At 47.0% G+C, this 19,056-nt stretch overlaps 1 protein-coding gene across 1 annotated transcript in view; it reads left to right on the top strand.

Moving 5' to 3' along the window:
- The first annotated feature begins 2,645 nt into the window (after positions 1-2,645).
- ABR (ABR activator of RhoGEF and GTPase) overlaps positions 2,646-19,056 on the top strand; it is a 198,464-nt gene continuing 182,053 nt past the window's right edge. Inside the window, exon 1 of the mRNA XM_066263099.1 lies at positions 2,646-4,010. Coding sequence (XP_066119196.1) covers positions 2,957-4,010 — 1,054 coding nt within the window. The 5' untranslated portion in view covers positions 2,646-2,956. The remainder of the gene's footprint in view (positions 4,011-19,056) is intronic.

The raw sequence follows: 19,056 nt of genomic DNA, 5'->3' as shown, positions 1-19,056 counted from the left end.
GTGATTCACAACTGGAGAAGCCAAGTAGGAACCACAACGCAGGTATTCCTTTAACTGTCTGTTGATTCATTCATTCATTAATCTCCATTCAACAATGATCAAACATCTCTGTCACACTCTGCAGGAAGCAGCAGGAATACAAAAGGGGAAGGGAAAAATCTCTGCCCTTGAAGGGTTCGGAAAGTACAAGAAACAAAAGATGCCATTAGTAATTGTAACAAAGTGGAACAAGGGCAAAGGTAAAGACATGCCCAAGATGGTGACACAAAGAAGAAGGGGAGAGGGCAGAAAATGCTTCTCTGAGGTGGGTGGGGATCCTTAAGCTGTGTCTTAAAGGAGGGTTGGAGTCCCCCAGGTAGCAGGGATGTATGCCCATGTGTAGGGACAGGAGTTCCAAGGAAGAGGAAAAGTCACCCACAAAGAGTGAGACGTCCTTGGGTACAGCATGGAGGTGGTATGGCTAAAGCACAAGAGAAAGGCAGAAAAGTGGGTAAAGACCAAAGACTTGTATGGGAAGACCTCCTGTGTTGTGCAGAGGAATCTGGACTCCATCTGGTAGGTAATGAGGACCCATTAAAGGGTTCTGAGCAAAAGCATGGTGCTATCTCATTTGTGGTTACGTATCATCTTCCTGGTATCTTCCCAATACCAAGCCTTGAGGGACGGATTAAAAAGCAATCAGGAGCAGGAAAGTCTGTTCAGGTGGTTCAGTGGACAGGTGACTGGCAGGGGGCTGGAGAGAAAAGGTCTATGAGTTTAGGTCCAGTCTCCAAGGGGCTTTGAAGACAGGAAGAATTTTCAACTGCCAAGTTACTTAGTCTCTAAGAGCAGTGTTTTTCAACCATTTTCATCATATGGTACACATAAACTAATTACTAAAATTCTGTGGCACACCAATATATATCTATATAGTTGATGGTACACATAAACTAATTACTAAAATTCTGTGGCACACCAATATATATCTATATAGTTGATGGTACACATAAACTAATTACTAAAATTCTGTGGCACACCAATATATATCTATATAGTTGATCTGACGAAAAAAGGTATAGTTTTGATTCATTTATACTAGAAAGCTATTGTGTTGGCTGTGGTCATTTTTTATTTGATAACCTAAGGGAAATGACGTTAGTGTCCCTGACTAAATAGTCAGGTATTGCATGTTTTTAAAATTCTTGCAGCACATGGGTTGAAAATAGCAGCTTAGACTATCAATTTCCTCATCCTTAAAATGAAGGAAACATGAATCACAGATAAGGTCCTCCCTTTCATCAAGCACGAGACAATTACCAGGACAGCCCTCTGCAGACAGGGTGAGAGACCCTGTAAAAATGTGATGTGTACAGCTGTTGTATCAGAACAGCAAGAAACAGACGTCTTGCCTCACACACAATTAAGTAGCCAAATTAAGGAAAGGAGCCTTTAATGCCGGTGACCGCGTGGAGACCTAAGTCGTTTAAATCAATGTGGACCCGAACACAGTTTGGGGCTAGTTTTTAAAGACAAAATTACACACTGATTGAGGAATGGGGAGGAGAGGAAGCATAGCAGTAAGACAAAGCAGTGAAACAAGCTCTCTTACAATGTTTATCTATAAGGTTAATTCAAGGAGAAACATTCTAGGAACATCTGCAACTTTGCAGAACTATCCAAGGCCACAGCCTGTGAACCCAGCTTCAAGGCCAGGGTAGGGAGTCTTTTTAGAAAAAATAAGTTCTGCTAAAAGTCTCTTTGTTTTAGAGAAAGTAAGTTCTGCCAAAAATTATTCATGCTAAGAGCCTTTCTTTTCCATATTTCACAGCCAGGTGTGGAGGGGAAAGAGGAGCAGGTGTCCCTAGCCACCCCACCCCGAGTGCCAGTCCAGGCGCTTGTCACAAGCTTCTTCTCCTTTCTTTTCCTCACTAGGAGAATTGTCGAGGCCACAAAGAGTAGTGCAAGGTCCTCATAGACACCCAGGTCTAAAGCCCTGCAGTTATGGTTTGATTCAGTCACAAGGGAGTACGCCCAGCTTTGAAGTCACTGAGGCACTTGGAGCTTTCTGTCACTCTTGCCTATCTCTTCCCAGAAAAGCTCTTTTAGAGCAGAGGAGAGAACGCTTTAAAGTGACTCAAAACAGCAACAATAACCCAAAGTTTGATCCCAGCTTTGGATTAAATAGCTCCGTGATTTTGATCAAGATAGTTCAAGGCACTCAATAAATCCCGGCGAAGGACAACAGCGCGGTCAGGAGACCGCTCCCTTTGACACCTGCCGCGTCACATCTCCTTTTCCTCCACCTTTTCTGCTTGGTCCAAGGCGCCGCCCTGACCCGGGGGCGATTAGGCAGCGGAGAGCCGGGTGGCGGACAGTACAGACTGGGGCTCCAGGCGTTCCCGCCTACTCGGCCCGCACGGTCCCGCGCTCGGGTGCTGGTAGCCCGCACGGCGGCGGGAGCTGCGCAGCTCCACTAGCCAGGAAGCAGTAAAGCATCGCAGGGTCGCGGGCGCCTCTGGGTGGACCGCACGGAATGCCCGCCCCGCCCCGGCCCTCTCCCAGCTTCCCGGCCGCCAGCGCAGCTCCTGAGGCGCGTCTGCAGAGACTGGCCCAGCGCCACGAGGCTCCGCCCCCGCCGCGGCTCTCCCGACGCCCGAGCCCGCGGAGCTCCGGGCTGGTGGCGAGGCTGCAGACCGCCAGCTACGCGCGCCCTGCCCCGGGGGGGCCCTGGGCCCCCAGGCGACCGCCTCCGCCGCGGGGGAGACGCTTACGTCAGGGAGTCGAAAACCAGAAGGAAAAAAAAAACCCGGCACGAGGGCGGAAGGGGAAAAACTTTATTTTTTCTCCTGTTCTGTTCTGGGGCTGAAGTGAAGGGCAGGCGACTGCGCCAGCGCGGGCTTCCGGAGAGAGACCCGCGCGACCCCCGCCGGCTGCGCGCGGAGAAGCTGGGCCGCGGAGGCCCGAAGGGGAGCCGGGTATGTGGGACCCTCGGGACTTTGAGCGCCACTGGCAGGCCGAGTTCCCCGGGCAGGAGGCGCCCGTCATGCGGCTGGACTCGGTGCTGGACATGGAGCAGGAGCTGGAGCGCTGCAAACTCAACCTGAAGCGGCTGCAACAGGTGTTGGCAGAGGAGAAGTTTAAAGTCTTCTACCTGCAGTCGGCCCTGGCCGGGGAGAAGAGCGACCTGGGCTGCGGGCGCCTGAAGGGCGGAGACAGCGGCAGCTGGGGGGCTTCGGCGAAGGAGCAGGCTCCGGCCGGGCCCGAGCGGGCACCGCCGCAGCGCCAGGAGGAGGAGGAGGGCGCAGCGGGCGGCGGCGGCGGAGACCTCCCCGGACTCGCGCGCCCTGACCCGGAGGTGGCTGCCAAGGCCGAGAATCCGGCAAACGTGTGCCTGGACCTGCCCACCTGGCCCGTGGCGGGGCCCGGGGACACGGTGCGCAGCTTGACCGCAGCCATCCATCATCACTTGCTGCAGCCTCGCATCTTTTTCAAGCCCCGGGAGGACTGTGAGCCCCGCGGCCACGAAGGCACAGTTCCCGGAGCCCCGGGAGAGGAGCCGTCCTCTGGGACTCGTGCGGGGCGGGGCTCAGAGGAGGGCGAGCCGGATGCCTCAGGCGCGGACGATGGGGGCGACAGCAGTGACCACGACTTCGAGATGGTGGATTTGAACGAGAAATTCGTCCTAGGCCACTTGCTCGTGGCCCCCTACCGACTCGGGATCCGCGATGAGGCCGAAAAGCCGGCACGGGCGAGCAGCCCCCATCGCTGGATGCACCTGATCCCCGGGGGCCGGCGGCAGCAGCGCCGGAGCCGTGACCTGGAGCAGCTGGAGTCGGAGGCCAAGGACGGGCGAGCCTCGCCCACGGCCTCGGAAGAGCGCCCCCGGCGCGGGGCCCGAGAGCACCTACCCCCGTGGCGGCGCAATAGGTTCCTGCGTGTGCCGGAGTGGGACTCGCCCAGCCACAGCTCGCCGGAGAGGGGCAGTGACTGCAGCCACAACAGCTCGGACCACGAAGACGGTTCCTCTGCAGGTAGACGCATCCCTCTCTAGATCCCCGCTTCGCTCCCCCCCTGGGGGGGGGTATGTGTGTGTGTGCTGCTGGTCACCTACACTCCATCCCAGGCACACCTTGTTGGTCCTGTAGATTCAGGCTCCTAGGAAGGAGGTTGTTAAGATTGACCAGTTTACCTTGAAGCCACTTATGGAACTTAAAAGCAAACAGACAAACCAAAAAAGAAAAAAAAAAAGTGCAAAGTGATTTGGCTTGGGCGAGTTTATGAAAATGAGCATTATGAGGAAGGCAGGGGGTGATGGAATGCTGTGCTTGGCCAGACCATGGGAGGAATCTTATCACTTAGGCCTCAGCCTTTCTGTTCTGACTATTGCAACACCAACCATTCTCACCCCTTCCATCTCACCCTCCACAGTTGGACGACACAGATTCTTTTGTACCACACTGATAGTATCCTCAGCAACAACTATAGTGGCTCCCATTTTCCCCAGATTCCTCGATGTGGAAGTGTAAGTCCTCCACTTTTCTGAACTTATCTCTCATCTTCTCCAGCTTGTATCTGTGTTCAGACCAAACTGAAACAGGCTCTCGAACTGGGGAAAGGTACATAATACTCACTGCCTCTGTGTTTGCTGACTGGCTCCCTTCCTAGAAGGCTACACTTGATCTGTCAGCTTCCTGGGAGCCTGTGTGGGAAGGGAAGGGTGTAGACTCACAGTGTCTTCAAGCTGGCCTAGTGCCCAAAGATCATGTCTAGTGCAGTGCCTTCATTTGATAAAGGAGAAAACTGAAGCTCAGAAAGATAAGTGCTTGGTTGGAGTGGGCTGACACCTCCACTTGGACCTCCTTTCACGTGTTGTTTCCCCACACATCTGTCCTCTCTTCTGAGGACAGGACCTGGTCTTAGCCATTTTGCATCCCCTTGTGGTGGTCAGCATGATGCCTTGCACATAATAAGTGCTCAATAATTATTTCTTGAATAAATGCCTCCTAGCCACCCAGCTCCTCCCAGGTTGGGGAAGAGGAAAGGACAGGGATGTGGGGTGGCCTGTGACTGCTCCTTTGCTGTCCCAGGGACTGTCAGGGTCTCCTCAGCCAAAGGGAAAGTATAAATTGATGTCTGTTTGGCTCAAGCTGTGACCAGGAACTTCAGATGCCTTCCTGTTAAGTGAAGGGGGGGGGGGGGGGAATCACTAATGCTGGGATTGTTCCAAAATCTCCATTATTAGATCTTATCTGGGTAAGTTTGCATTTGAATGAAAAACTGTCTACTTTGCTAAAAGCACATTTGGAAGGTCCATCAAGTCATCTGTTGTGATCAATTACGCTTAATTCATTAGCACAGATTGGCTGCTTTTCCCATAGGTCATGATTTTGCCACCATGCTAGTAGCATTTTTTATGTGCCTCTTTAACTTAAAGGAAGAGTCTGAAGATTTTACTCTAGTGCCATTTTACTCTTCTTTTTTTTCTTTTTTCTTTTTTTCCTGAAGTTGGAAACGGGGAGACAGTAGACAGACTCCCGCGTGCGCCTGACTGGGAGGGATCCACCCGGCACGCCCACCAGGGGGCGATGCTCTGCCCATCCGGGGTGTTGCTCTGTTGCAACCATAGCCATTCTAGCGCCTGAGGCAGAGGCCACAGAGCCATCCTCAGCACCCGGGCCAGAGAGGAAGGAGAGGGGGAGGTGTGGAGAAGCAGATGGGCGCTTCTCCTGTGTGCCCTGGCCGGGAATCGAACCCGGGACTTCTGCATGCCAGGCCGACGCTCTCCCACTGAGCCAACCGACCAGGGCCTAGTGCCAAGTTTCAAATGCTCTCTATGGAGGCTACCCAAGTGGTCCAGAGCTGTTTCAGAGCTGGCTTCAATCCCATCTCTCCTCAGACCCACATCAAGCACCCTGCCATGTGTGCCCAATGCACTGGATTTTCCCCAGGGAGTGACTTTTATTTCTAGGCACTGTGTCCTCTGTTCTTACAGGCACTGTAGTGCAGAGAGCATTTTGATGCAGATTAGGAACTAGCATCCCCTCTGTTCTACCGCTTCTAAAGGTGCCCTCTCTGGGTGGATCAGTGGTAAAAGATTCTCCTTCTTCTGCATTGATGACTCCAGCCAGGGCGCATATCTGGCACTCATGGCTATGGTTAGTGGTGCCTGAGCTGTATTTCAGGCTCCATTCCAGGACCTCTCTGCAGGGCAAGATTTGTAGGGATCCGCGGCACAGCTGCTGTTTCCAAAACCTCCCCTGTGAGGAAGTGAATAGGGGTGGACGTGCACATATAATGTACATACTTTTATGCACACACTCCTATCCATGTGTACACATGGGCACACAGTCACATACATGTAGTGCATTGACACACAATCTAGGTAAACGAGACTTCAGACGGTACATACAGAGAAGGCACTGGAGTGGATGGATTAAGGGCAGGGGTTTCACCTTGTGGTTGACAGCCCACTGAAATTATGTGGTGAAGAATGAAAGCATTGCCAGACTGGCCTTTCTTTCCTCCATTGTGCTCACCGAATCACCGCCTCAGCTGCCACAATTTTGCATGTGTATCTTATTCATCTTTCTCTCCAGTAAAATGCAAGCTCCAAGAGGGCAAGGATTTTTGTCCCTTTCATTCACTGCCATTGCCCTAAAGCCTGGAACAGGATTTAACACATATTAGGTGTTTATACGTATTTGTTGAATGACATATATTTTTAAAACAGGACAGAATAGAATAGAAAATGTCAGTGCATTGCATATGGTAATAGTGAGTATTATTCTGTTCAAAAACTTTGTTTCAGTTATGTATAAATGTGTAGATGAACACTGGTACCTGGTGTGGAATGTGTTTCTTGATGTGAGTTGGACAAAAAGCTTTGAAAACTGTGGGCTCTAAAGCTAGACTGCTTGTGTGACCTTGGGAGAAGTTATTAAATTTTCTGTGTCTCAGTTTTCTCATCTGTAAAATAAGGCTAATAAACACTGCTTACCTCCTGCTGTTACTATGAGGAGTAAGTGGACTATTATTTCTGAAGCGCTTTGAACAGGTCCTGGCACAGAGCAGATTTACCCATAGTGTTCACTAACAGTGGCTACAGTTTGCTTTCTTTGAATTAGTGCTTCCTACTCCCAGATCATTCTGAATCATAGATGGTTTGGCTTTCTGTGATGCATGTATTTTTCCAAGGAAGGCTCTGGATCTTTCTAGCACCTTCCAGACAGTAGGGCAGGACCCGGGGCAGAGTGGTCACCTTAGCTCATGAGGTCTCTTGCTGGACTGGCCCTTGGGTTGTTTCTAACTTTGCACCAGCAATCATGCCCATTCTCTGTATTCAGAGATCTTTAACTAAAGGTTGGGTTTATTGGGCAATTTGGACTTTGCCTTCCTCTCAGGGTCTCAAGGAGAGAGAACACGAGACCTCTTATAAAAAGGCCCAGAGGCAGAGGAAAAGGGGTGTTTTCTCTTAGATGAGGGGCAGACCCCCATCTCAAGACACATTTGGGGTTTTTTTTCTACACATGGTAGCCAGATCAGAATTGAAATGAGTTAGAATGCCCGTTTGTTTGTTTTTAGTATCTTCCTTCTAGCACTTTGTAGTCTTGGTTGGTACCGGGAAAGACTAGGCCATGTTGCCATTAATGAGGATGGTGGTTTGGATGGGGCGGGGCATGCGGGCTGCACAGCTAGAATGAGCTGTGTTGGGTCATGTGTGCTGTGAAGTCACATCTGTGGCTGTGCCCTGGTTCTGTCCCTCACTAGGTGTGAGACCATGGGCAAGCCGCTGAGCTTTCTGGTCCAACATTTATTAAGGGCTTACTTTGTGCCAGCTCCTGTTCTAAACATTTTACATGTATTAACTCATTTATACCACACAATAGCTGTATGAAATGGGCACTTTGATTATTTCCATTTTACATATGAGAATCTTGAGGCCCGAGACCTTCAGTAACCCTGCCCAAGGTCAGCTAGCTTATTAGCAGCACTTAGGATTTGAACTCAGACAATCTGACTCCTGAGCTTGTGCATTCAAATAATAGCACCTATCTCTCAGGATAGTTAAGATTAAATACAATAAAATATTTAAAGAGATTAGCAAAGCATCTGGCACATAGTGCCCATCAAGTGCATACATGTGTAGTGTATATATGTGGGTGCATTATTATTATTTTCTTCATCACTGAAGTCCCCTGAAGACCAGTTCATCTTCTGCTGAGGTCAACCATCAGGGTTGCTGCCTACCCATGGGACTCGGGTGGATTTGGCCTCACAAGTGAGCAGGCCCTGCTGGATTTTAGATCTCTTCTCCTTGGGTGGGCACTCTTGGGCAGCCACAACTGCATGCCCACATGAGGAAGCCCTGGCTTTACCTTTCATGCCAACATGTTTCTGGGCCACCCCTGCCACATATACACTCTCTGTAGACCAAAGTGTGCTCTTCTAGCAAAGCCCAAAGGTGGCTTTCAGAGTCAGGCATCCTTTTGACTGGAAATAACTATTCATCTGATAGTCTGGTTTTAGTTCAGATGACAAAGTAAATAACATTAGTATTTTAAATTTGTAGCATCTTCTTTTTTTATTTTATTTTATTTTTTTTTTATTATTCATTTTTAGAGAGGACAGAGAGAGGGAGAGAGAGAGAGACAGAGAGGGAGAGAGAGGAGTGAGAGAAGGGGGGAGGAGCTGGAAGCATCAACTCCCATATGTGTCTTGACCAGGCAAGCCCAGGGTTTTGAACCGGTGACCTCAGCATTTCCAGGTCAACGCTTTATCCACTGCGCCACCACAGGTCAGGCAGTAGCATCTTCTTGCATTAAACTTTGCTCAGTGGAGAAGGAGCATTCTCTATTTTTGCTGGCCCTTAAAATGTATTTATTCATTTATTAATTCATCTCACTCAACACGGAGAGAGAGACAGGACAGGAAGGAGAGAGATGAGAAGCATCAACTCATAATTGCATCATTTTAGTTCATTGATTACTTCTTATACATGCCTTGACTGGGGGGCTCAAGCCAAGCCAGTGACTTCTTGCTCAAGCTATTGATTTTGGGTTCAAGCCAGCAACCTTGAGCTTCAAGTCAGGGACCTTTGGGCTCAGGATCATGTTGATGATCCGACACTCAAGCTAGTTGACCTTTGGGTTTCAAGCCTGGGACCTCAGTGTCCCAGGTCAACAGTCTATCCACTGCACCACCACCGGTTCAGGCTCAACAAGGATGTATTGAGGTCTTACTTCATACTTCTTTGTTAAGGGCTGAGACTACAAAAGTTGGTAACTTGCCTTTAAGCGTCTCAGTATTTCTTTGGCTCCTGAGGTAAAAATCATAGGTTTTTAGATAAAGAATCAACTTCCCAGCAGGAAACTGGTCAAATCCTGAAATGAGCAGCTAAGGACTGTTATATAGAACTTCAGCAACATCCAAGAACCTAGAACAGGAAGAGATCTTAGAGTTGTTCTAATCCTGCCTTTCATCAGACAGATGAGGACCCTGAAGCACTGGAAGTAACCTCAGGGTCACATGCTCATGACCCGTAAGGTAGGGCCTACCAGCCAGATCTAGGCTTTTTCCTTTGTATCCTATGGCAGTGTTTTTCAGCTATTGGTGTATGAAAGAGTTAACCACCCTGATATTGGTCTGAAGATTATAGAGTCTATAACCACTGGCTCAATATTCTTCATTAAAACACTGTCCTATGGCCTTTTCTTTCCTGGGATTTTAAGCAGAGAATACTGAAGATGTGAGTCCTGTCAGAGTCATAGTAACAGGAGTAGCAGACCATCTTATATAGCCTCATAGTCATCTCAGCGGGTGTAAATTATTAGTCCCATTTTATAGGTGAAGGTGCTGAGGCTTGGAGAGGGAAAGAAGTTTACCCAGAATCAAACAGCTTGTAATGGAGTCAGCATTTGAACTTGAGTCAGTCCTATGAAGCTGCTGCTCTATCTCCCAGCATGTAATGCTGTCCTGTGCCAGCTGTAGAATTCTAGATTTCTCAGTGAGGGAGGCCCAGGCATCAGATTCTGCCAAGTTGCCAATGAAGACTTTTTTTTTCTTTTTTCTTTTTGTATTTTTCTGAAGTTGGAAACGGAGAGGCAGACAGACTCCTGCATGCACCTGACTGGGATCCACCCAGCATGCCTACTAGGAGGCGATGCTCTACCGATCTGGGGCGTTGCTCTGTTGCAACCAGAGCCATTCTAGCACCTGGGGCAGAGGCCATAGAGCCATCCTCAGCACCCGGGCCAACTTGGCTCCAATGGAGCCTTGGCTGTGGGAGGGGAAGAGAGAGACAGAGAGGAAGGAGAGGGGAAGGGGTGGAGAAGCAGACGGGCGCCTCTCCTGTGTGCCCTGGCTGGGAATCGAACCCGGGACTCCTGCACGCCAGGCCGACGCTCTACCACTGAGCCAACTGGCCAGGGCCGACTTTTTATTTTTCATCTTCATCGGAGATGCATTTCCTGCTAGGTAGTCATATTGCCTAGTTCATTTTTAACCTGGTGGGGGTTTCTTTTTTTTCTTCCCGTTAGTGACTAATGAGATATTTGCTCCAGAAAAAAATCCCTTGTGTTCAGTGTATGTGTTTGAATAACTTAACTCCAAGTATTGCATTTTCAGCCTTAGCCATGATAAAGTAACATATTTTTTCATTCCTTGTTGTGGAGAGACATTAAAAAACTATTTGAGACACATGAGCTGGTGGTTGGCTGTGATTCATTCATAACTGGAGTGGACACTGCGTCACTGTTTGCTTGGTTATTCAGTGTTGGCCTCCCTCCCCAACCCCCCCCCCCCCACCATCTTAGCACCATTTACATCCCATGAACACATTACTAGTCAGCCAGAGGGTGTGGGTGGGCTGAACAATTTCTTCCTCCTCTACAACCAGGCCTGAAAACTTTTCTACTCCTCTAGTCTGTTTTTCTTCTCATTCAGAGACTATTCACAAAGCAATGTGCTCTATATTTGACTCTGGATCTTTATGTTTTAAAGTCAGGATCTTCACACATTTTCCTGGCTTTGAGATCATGGTACAGATACTTTCTGCATCCAGAATTGGGGTTGACGTTCCCCAGCTTGCAGGGTGGTGAGGCTGACATTGACAGATTACTGACGTTCTCCAAGCTTCGGGTTCCTGGTCTGCCAAGTAGGGGTGATAATGACAGGACCATGTCAGACTGGTTGGGAAGCTTCAGTGAGATTATGTGTTTAAAGTGGCATAGCACACAGGTGGGCACGTAAGTGCTTAACAAGTCTTGGTGTTATTGTTACTATCCTAAGCACAGGAACTTTCAGTTTGGCTGAACCAAGACACAACTCATAATCACAGCTCTTCATGCAATCAAGTTCCCCAACCCTCTTTGTCTGCCTCTTTCTCTTTTTCCTTACCTTCCCCCAGGCCCAGACGTGTTTTGCTCCTTTGTTGGCCTTTTGGGATCCTTGGTCCTTGTCCAGTCAAGCCCTATCTCCCTCAACATCTATAAAACTATTACGTGGCTTCTTATTTCCTATCCTCTACCCACTTGCTTTCTGCCAGTGCTCCTTCCTTCCTGCCACTAACAGTGTCTTTTCCTGTGGTCTTTCTGGCATTTGAAATGCCCTCCCACCTCCATGTGCCCAGTTGCGAAGGCCTAGCTTTTTTATGGAATCTTGTATTGGTTAAGATATGGGTTTGCTGTATAAGACAAAACCCCAAAAAAGGCCCTGGCCGGTTGGCTCAGTGGTAGAGCATCGGCCTGGTGTGTGGGGGGACCTGGGTTCGATTCCCGGCCAAGGCACATAGGAGAGGCGCCCATTTGCTTCTCCACCCCCCCTTCCTTCCTCTCTGTCTCTCTCTTCCCCTCCCGCAGCCGGGGCTCCATTGGAGCAAAGATGGCCTGGGCGCTGGGGATGGCTCCTTGGCCTCTGCCCCAGGCGCTAGAATGGCTCTGGTTGCAGCAGAGCAACGCCCCGGAGGGGCAGAGCATCGCCCCCTGGTGGGCAGAGCGTCGCCCCTGGTGGGCGTGCTGGGTGGATCCCGGTCGGGCGCATGCGGGAATCTGTCTGACTGTCTCTCCCCGTTTCCAGCTTCAGAAAAATACAAAAAAACAAACAAACAAAAAAACCCAAACAACAACAACAAAAAACCCCCCCAAAAAGTAGCTTAAGCAAGCTAGAGGTTTATCCCTGATATAAAAGAATTCCGGAAGTAAGCAGTCCAGGAAGAGTGCGATGACTTCCCCATCATCAGGTTCCCCGCTCACTGAAGGTTCCTCATGGTCCAAAACCGCTGCTGGAAATCCAGTCATCACATTCCTGTTTCAGACAAGAATTAGAATAAAGGGAGTGAGTGGCAGCTGTTGGTCTGCCTTTTAAAGTACTTTCCTGGAAGTCTCTCTCAACAATTTCTGTTTAGATTTCATTAGTCACCTCTAGCTACAAGGGAGGCTGGGAAATGTAGTATTTCATCTGGGCATATGGCCACCTCATATAAAATAGGGGCTCTGTTACAGGGAAAAATGCAAGAATTGATGTTGAGTAAGCAACTAGCAGCCTCTGGCACAAGCCTTTTTCAACTACTCCAACCCATCTTGTGGTTCTTAGAGTGAGCCTCACACTCACACAATTGTCTTATTATTGTGCCATCTATGAGTGCCTTGACCCAATGAACAAATAACAACTGAACCACTGCTCTGTGCAAGGCACGATGCCTTTTATATATTTACCGTGGTGTTGCTCTCAAACTAAGAGGTTAGCTGGCTCCTTGAGAGCGAGGAACATGGCTTATACTTCTTTTTCTCCCTCACAACAATATCTTTCACAGATATTGGCTGGGCACATGGTAGGCACCTGATAAGTACTGGTTGGAGTAGACACAAATGAGAAGCTCATTGGAAATATAAATTCCCTGACTTGGTACTGTGCTAGACAGTTCTGGTTGTACAAGTTTTATTTTTGGTTCCTTCTGGTTTTGAGGAACTATAGCAGAGAGAGTGGGGTCTAGGGTATCTCTAAACATCAGGTCTGCATTGGAGACTTGTCCAGGTGTTGGGGTAGATTTGGCTGTTTTGGAAACTGGACTGTTTGTGTACCAAACTAGAATTATAAGCAGAACTCTCTGTGCCCACCTGACTTTCTTTACCACTGCTGTCTCTCTCTCTGTAGCTGTGTTTATACTATGTGAGTCTCTCTCGTTATTTCTGCACTGCAGAGCTATAGAGTAAATCTGCAGTCTTTCCGCAGTGAATGTCACCTTCGGTTCGTGCTGTCTTCCCGTCTGATCCTTGCTTTAGTCTGCCTGACACGAGACTTTCTGAAGGGAGGTTGCCCAGAGCTTGTGTCACATCTTGAAGCTGCTAAGAAAATGATTGTTTTAAAATTTTTATCGGCTCTTAGGAGGAAAGGAACTAGAATATATTTAGCTTCTACTGCCTGCAAGGCACTGTGTGAAATGTTTAACCTGCATTATCACATTTGCTATTCAGAGCAGTCTACTGTTCTGTTCTAACTATAAAGGGCTACCGTTAGTACTTGCAGATAAGGAAACTAAGGCTCTGAGCAGTGAACTAACAAGCCCAAGTTTGCTTAGAGCTAAGTAGCAGGCTTATTTTTTCCCCCTCCTATTTAAAAAATTAGTCCGTTAATTTTATTGAGAGATAATTCACATACTAGATTATAAAATTCACCCTTTGCAAGTGTATGGTCATGCCAAGGTTGTGGGTTCGATCCCCAGTCAGGGAACATACAAGAATCAACCAATGTATGCATAAATAAGTGAAACAACAAACTGATGTTTCTCTCTCTAGAATCAATCAATAAAAATAAATTAGCCTGACCTGTGGTGGCGCAGTGGGTAAAGCGTCGACCTGGAAATGCTGAGGTTGCCGGTTCGAAACCCTGGGCTTGCCTGGTCAAGGCACATATGGGAGTTGATGCTTCCAGCTCCTCCCCCCTTCTCTCTCTCTGTCTCTCCTCTCTCTCTGTCTCTCCCTCTCCTGTCTAAAATGAATAAATAAAAAATAAATAAATTAATTAAAAATATAAAGTGTATGATCATGATTTTTAATATATTCACCAAGTTGTGCAACCACCGCCAGTCTCTAATTCCAGACCTTTCCATGGGGGGGGGGGCAGGGGAGGGAAGCCGACTTGGACTCTGGGCTTCTACAACCACGTCACTTCCTTTTCTGATTTGCCACATAGAGTGATTTCAGATAACTAGACCAGATCTAGGGAAACATCAGGGCTTGTTTGGGTGAAGATGTGTACATAAAAGGACCATTCACTTCCTCAGTGGCTTGCCCATCATTGTGGCAGTCCTGGTGTCCCTTTGAAGTGCTTCAGAATGGGGCTGACCTTGATTCCTCTGGCTCCATATTACCCTGTTTGTGTTTTCTGGACTTGAGGTGGGGGGCGGGGTGTGTGTGGCAGAATATTCCAAACTTGAAGTTCCATGAGTACCTTTCATTCCTGCCATGGGGTATGGTTGGCATGGAGAGAGGGCTCTTGTACAGACCTGTGTCATTTTTGTCCTTGTAGCCCCAGTATGTCATAGTGGCTAGGATATAGAAGGTGCTCAGTAAATGTTCATGAATATTTAGACTTCATTTCATTGCCTCTAATCTAAACCACTGACATAACCAATTGAATTGTTCTTCCTCTAACCCAGTGGTCCCCAACCTTTTTTGGGCCATGGACCGGTTTAATGTCAGAAAATATTTTCACGGACCGGCCTTTAGGGTGGGAGGGATAAATGTATCACCGAGACAAGCGTCAAGAGTGAGTCTTAGATGGATGTAACAGAGGGAATCTGGTCATTTTTTAAAAATAAGACATTGTTCAGACTTAAATATAAATAAAACGGAAATAATGTAAGTTATTTATTCTTTCTCTGAGGACCGGTGCCAAATGGCCCACCGACCGGTACTGGTCCACGGCCCGGGGGTTGGAGACCACTGCTCTAGCCTTTCTCTTCTAGCCCCAGGTTATCTTCTGAATTAAAGACAAAGTGATTGCTTTAGCCCCTAAATCTCATTAGATTAAACTGAAGTGATCATACTGGCTGCTGCCTCTTTCTTTCTTTCTTTCTTTCTTTCTTTCTTTCTTTCTTTCTTTCTTTCTTTCATTTCTTCTCTCTCTCTCTCTCCCTTTCCCCTCCCTCCCTCCCTCCCTCCCTCCCTCCCTCCCTCCCTCCCTCCCTTCCTTCCTTTTCAGTGAGAGGAGGGGAGATAGTGAGAGACTCCCACATGCGCCTCGACCAGGATCCACGTGGCAACCCTGTCTGGGGCTGATGCTCGAGTGCCAAGCTATTTTTAGCACCTGAAGCTGATGCTCAGACCAGCTGAGCCATCCTCAGTGCCCAGGGCTACTCTTGAACCAATCAAGCCACTGTCTGCGGGAGGGAAAGAGGAAGAGAAGGGAGAGAGAGAGAGGGAGAGAAGCAGATGGTCACCTCTTCTGTGTGCCCTGACGGGGAATTGAACCTGGGACATCCATACACTGGGCTGACACTGTCCACCACCTGAGTCCACCAGCCAGGTTCCCTTTATTATTTTTAACTTTTTTCTATTGATTTGAAAAAAGAGAAAGAAAGAAAGGGGGAGAGAGAGAAGCATCAACTCATTGTTCCACTTGTTTGTCCCACTTAGTTGTGCACTCATCGGTTGCTTCTCATATGTACCCTGATCATGTATGGAACCCATGACCTAGGCATGCCAGGATGGTGCTCTATCCACTGAACCACTCAGTCAGGGCCTGTCTGTTCCTTTAAAAAGCTTTCCTCCTAAGCCCTACCTAGCAAGTGTTATTTTCATGCTGTTGGCCAACACTGTGTCACATGGCCAGTAGCTTCCAGGAGGTCTAGGAAATCAGAAATTTCAGTTCTTCAGCCTCTGGTGTAAGAGTATTAAGGGCAAAGGGGATTGTGAATGGCATTTGAGAAACCAGCCCCACAATCCTTCCCCAAACTTTGTACATTCATTCATTTGAACAACTAGAAAATAATTTAGCCTGACCTGTGGTGGTGCAGTGGATAAAGCATCGACCTGGAACACTACAGTCGCCAGTTCGAAACCCTGGGCTTGCCCAGTCAAGGCACATATATGGGAATTGATGCTTTATGCTCCTCCTCCCTACTATTTTTCTCTCTCCCTCTCTCTTCACTAAAATAAATAAGTAAAAAACAAAAATAAGAGAAAGAAAATAGTTTAAAATGGTGTGCTTCTTTGTTACCCCCACTGGATTCGAAGCCCTTAAACTGAATGTGTGTTTGAAGGCCACTTCTTTTAATTCTAATATCTCTAGAATACACAATGCTGGCGTATTATATTTACTGAACGAATAAAAGAATTGTTTTCCTTTTTCAACTAAGAATTTTATGGGATTAGAATACCTAACGAGACCTTTGGGGTCTCTGAGCATTAAAAGACCTTTTTCTTTTTCTCCTCCTCTTTCTCTTTGCTTTTATCTCTATCTTTTCCTCCCCCTCTCCTCTGTTTTTGGACTAGTAGGACCAATTGATAAGATATATTCTAGAGCTGTAATGGGTTTTTCTTTCTGAAGCCACTTTCAAACTTTATGTACCCCAAGGAGATGTTGATGTGTGCCCCTCCAGCTTACTACCATGTCCGCCAGCTCACCAGTTGAATTTGCCATTGTGTGCCCCTCTTCCTGATAGGAGTGTGTTGTTTCCTGAAAGTGGGCAATGCAGAAAAAGTCTGATACTTCAAACCTGGCCAGGTAGGCCCTCCCCAACTAATGGAGACCTGTGCTTGTTATTGGGACTGTAAACTAAATATTTTGGTTCCCCCTTGCTTTCCAGAAATATGGTAGGCAGAATTACATTACTGGCTCCCTTGAAATTTGGTAGGACTATTTGCCTAGTTCTGATCAATGAGTTTGAATGGAAGTGATGTACAACTTCTGGACCAGAGCATTTAATGCTAATAGAAGACCCTTCAGACCTCTCTTTTCCTTTTGCTGTGACAATGCACAGTGTTCCAGATGGTGACTACTCTGTCAGCCTGGGCCCTAGAGAGAGGGAAAGACAGAGCAGAGCTCCTAATCAATCCTCAGTGGATATATACTAGAGTGAGAAATAAACCACTGTTATTTTAGGCCACTGGAATGTTTGGTGCTATTTGTTACTTCACCATTATCTAGTTGATCCTGACTGATACAAATATCTGATTTATATTCATATAGAAGAATGGCTCTCCTGACCCTAAGAAAGCAAAGCATTCGCCTCAAAACCTTTTAAGTTCCCTTATTGCTAAGACCAAGTGGTAACCATAGCTTTTTGTATGTGTATATTGAAGGGTAGTTCTCAAAAATGTAAAAACAAAACAAAACAATGTTAGAAATGGCTAAATTGTTTCACCATTGCATCATTGAGTGATTTGCTACAATGTATAGCAGATTATACATATGGCTAAGATTTTTTTTTTTTTTACAGAGGATACAGAGCAAAAACAGCAAGTAAAAAAAAATATGTATCAACAAATTCCAGAGAGGTCCTGGGTGGGCTTTTGGTGTCCTTCCTTGTTTGAGGCTACGTATGGGGTGCTTCTCTTTGATAGCCAACTACCAAGACACATGGGGAATATCTTCCCTCGAGGAAGTCTTTTTGAGTCTCAACATTTGAGACTCTTAAGAGGACTGGTCACATAGGCATATCCTGCTAAACAACCAGTCATGGAAACCAAAAATAAGAACCCCCCCCCCCAAGAAAAATGAAACCAGATGTACATGACCAAATTTGATGTTTGTGCAAAGAAACCTGACAAGCCATTAAGCATGGTCAGTCATTCCAGGTGCAAAATTATGAAATCACTCACATAGTGAAAAGGATATGAGATTTAAAAACCATGAAAACATCTTTTGTCCACAACCTAATAGTATATTAACTTTATTTGTGAGGGTGGAAGGTCTAAATGTCTGATTGCCCAGCTCTCTGAGAAATGTTGATTTCCTTAGGGGATTCTGCACATTTGGAATGAGTGTGACAATCAAGAAAAGTTCCAGAAGTGCAATGTCATTTTCCAAGGTCTTGATTAATTAGATTTTGGGGGCCACCCTCTAAACTACTCATCACTTACACCATTATTAATGTCAAATAATAAAAACAGACTTATAGCTTTGGCCATTTAACTCAGTTGGGTTTTTTTGTTTGTTTTTTTTTGTTTGTTTTTTTACAGGAACAGAAAGAGTCAGAGAGAGGGATAGATAGGGACAGACAGGAATGGAGAGAGATGAGAAGCATCAATCATCAGTTTTTCATTGTGACACCTTAGTTGTTCATTGATTGCTTTCTCATATGTGCCTTGACCGTGGGCCTTCAGCAGACCGAGTAACCCCTTGCTTGAGCCAGCGACCTTGGGTCCAAGCTGCTGAGCTTTTTTTTTTTTTGGCTCAAGCCTGATGAGCCCGTGCTCAAGCTGGCGACCTCAGGGTCTCGAACCTGGGTCCTCTGCATCCTAGTCCAACACTCTTATCCACTGCACCACTGCCTGGTCAGGCTAACTCAGTTGGTTTTTAGCTTCATCCTGAAACACCAAGGTGGCAGGTTTGATTCCCGGTCAGGACACATAGGGAAGCAACCAATGGATGCTCAACTAAGTGGAACAACAAATGAATGCTTCTCTTTCTCTTCCTCTCTCTGCCTCTATAAAATTAATCACTAAGTTAAAAAATAAATATATTTTTTAAAAAAGACTTATAAACAAAAATTTGAAACTATCAATCTGTAACTTGGGGATACCTGTTACAGATTATAATGCCAAGTGTTTAGTAGAAGTCTATATTACACATGTATTTTAATCAGTACAGTCCCATGAGAGTATTATTATTCCCATTCTATAATAATAAGTCTAGAAATACTGAGTCACTTGCCCAATTCACACGAGCTAAGAAAGGGCAGAACCAGAACAGAACCTAGTTCTTTCTAGAGCCAAAGTTCCTCGGCTCCATCTTGTCACTAACTCCTAAGCTCCCCCACGCTGCAGCTCCTCCTCTCTCCAATAAGGATTGGACTAGATGGTTTTCCAGACCTAATTTTATGAACACTAGTAAGTTAGATGACTGGGGACTCTGTAC

The sequence above is a fragment of the Saccopteryx bilineata genome, chromosome 2 (genome assembly GCF_036850765.1).
Source record: "Saccopteryx bilineata isolate mSacBil1 chromosome 2, mSacBil1_pri_phased_curated, whole genome shotgun sequence".
NCBI lineage: Eukaryota > Metazoa > Chordata > Mammalia > Chiroptera > Emballonuridae > Saccopteryx > Saccopteryx bilineata.
This window is presented reverse-complemented; position numbering and strand designations above follow the sequence as displayed.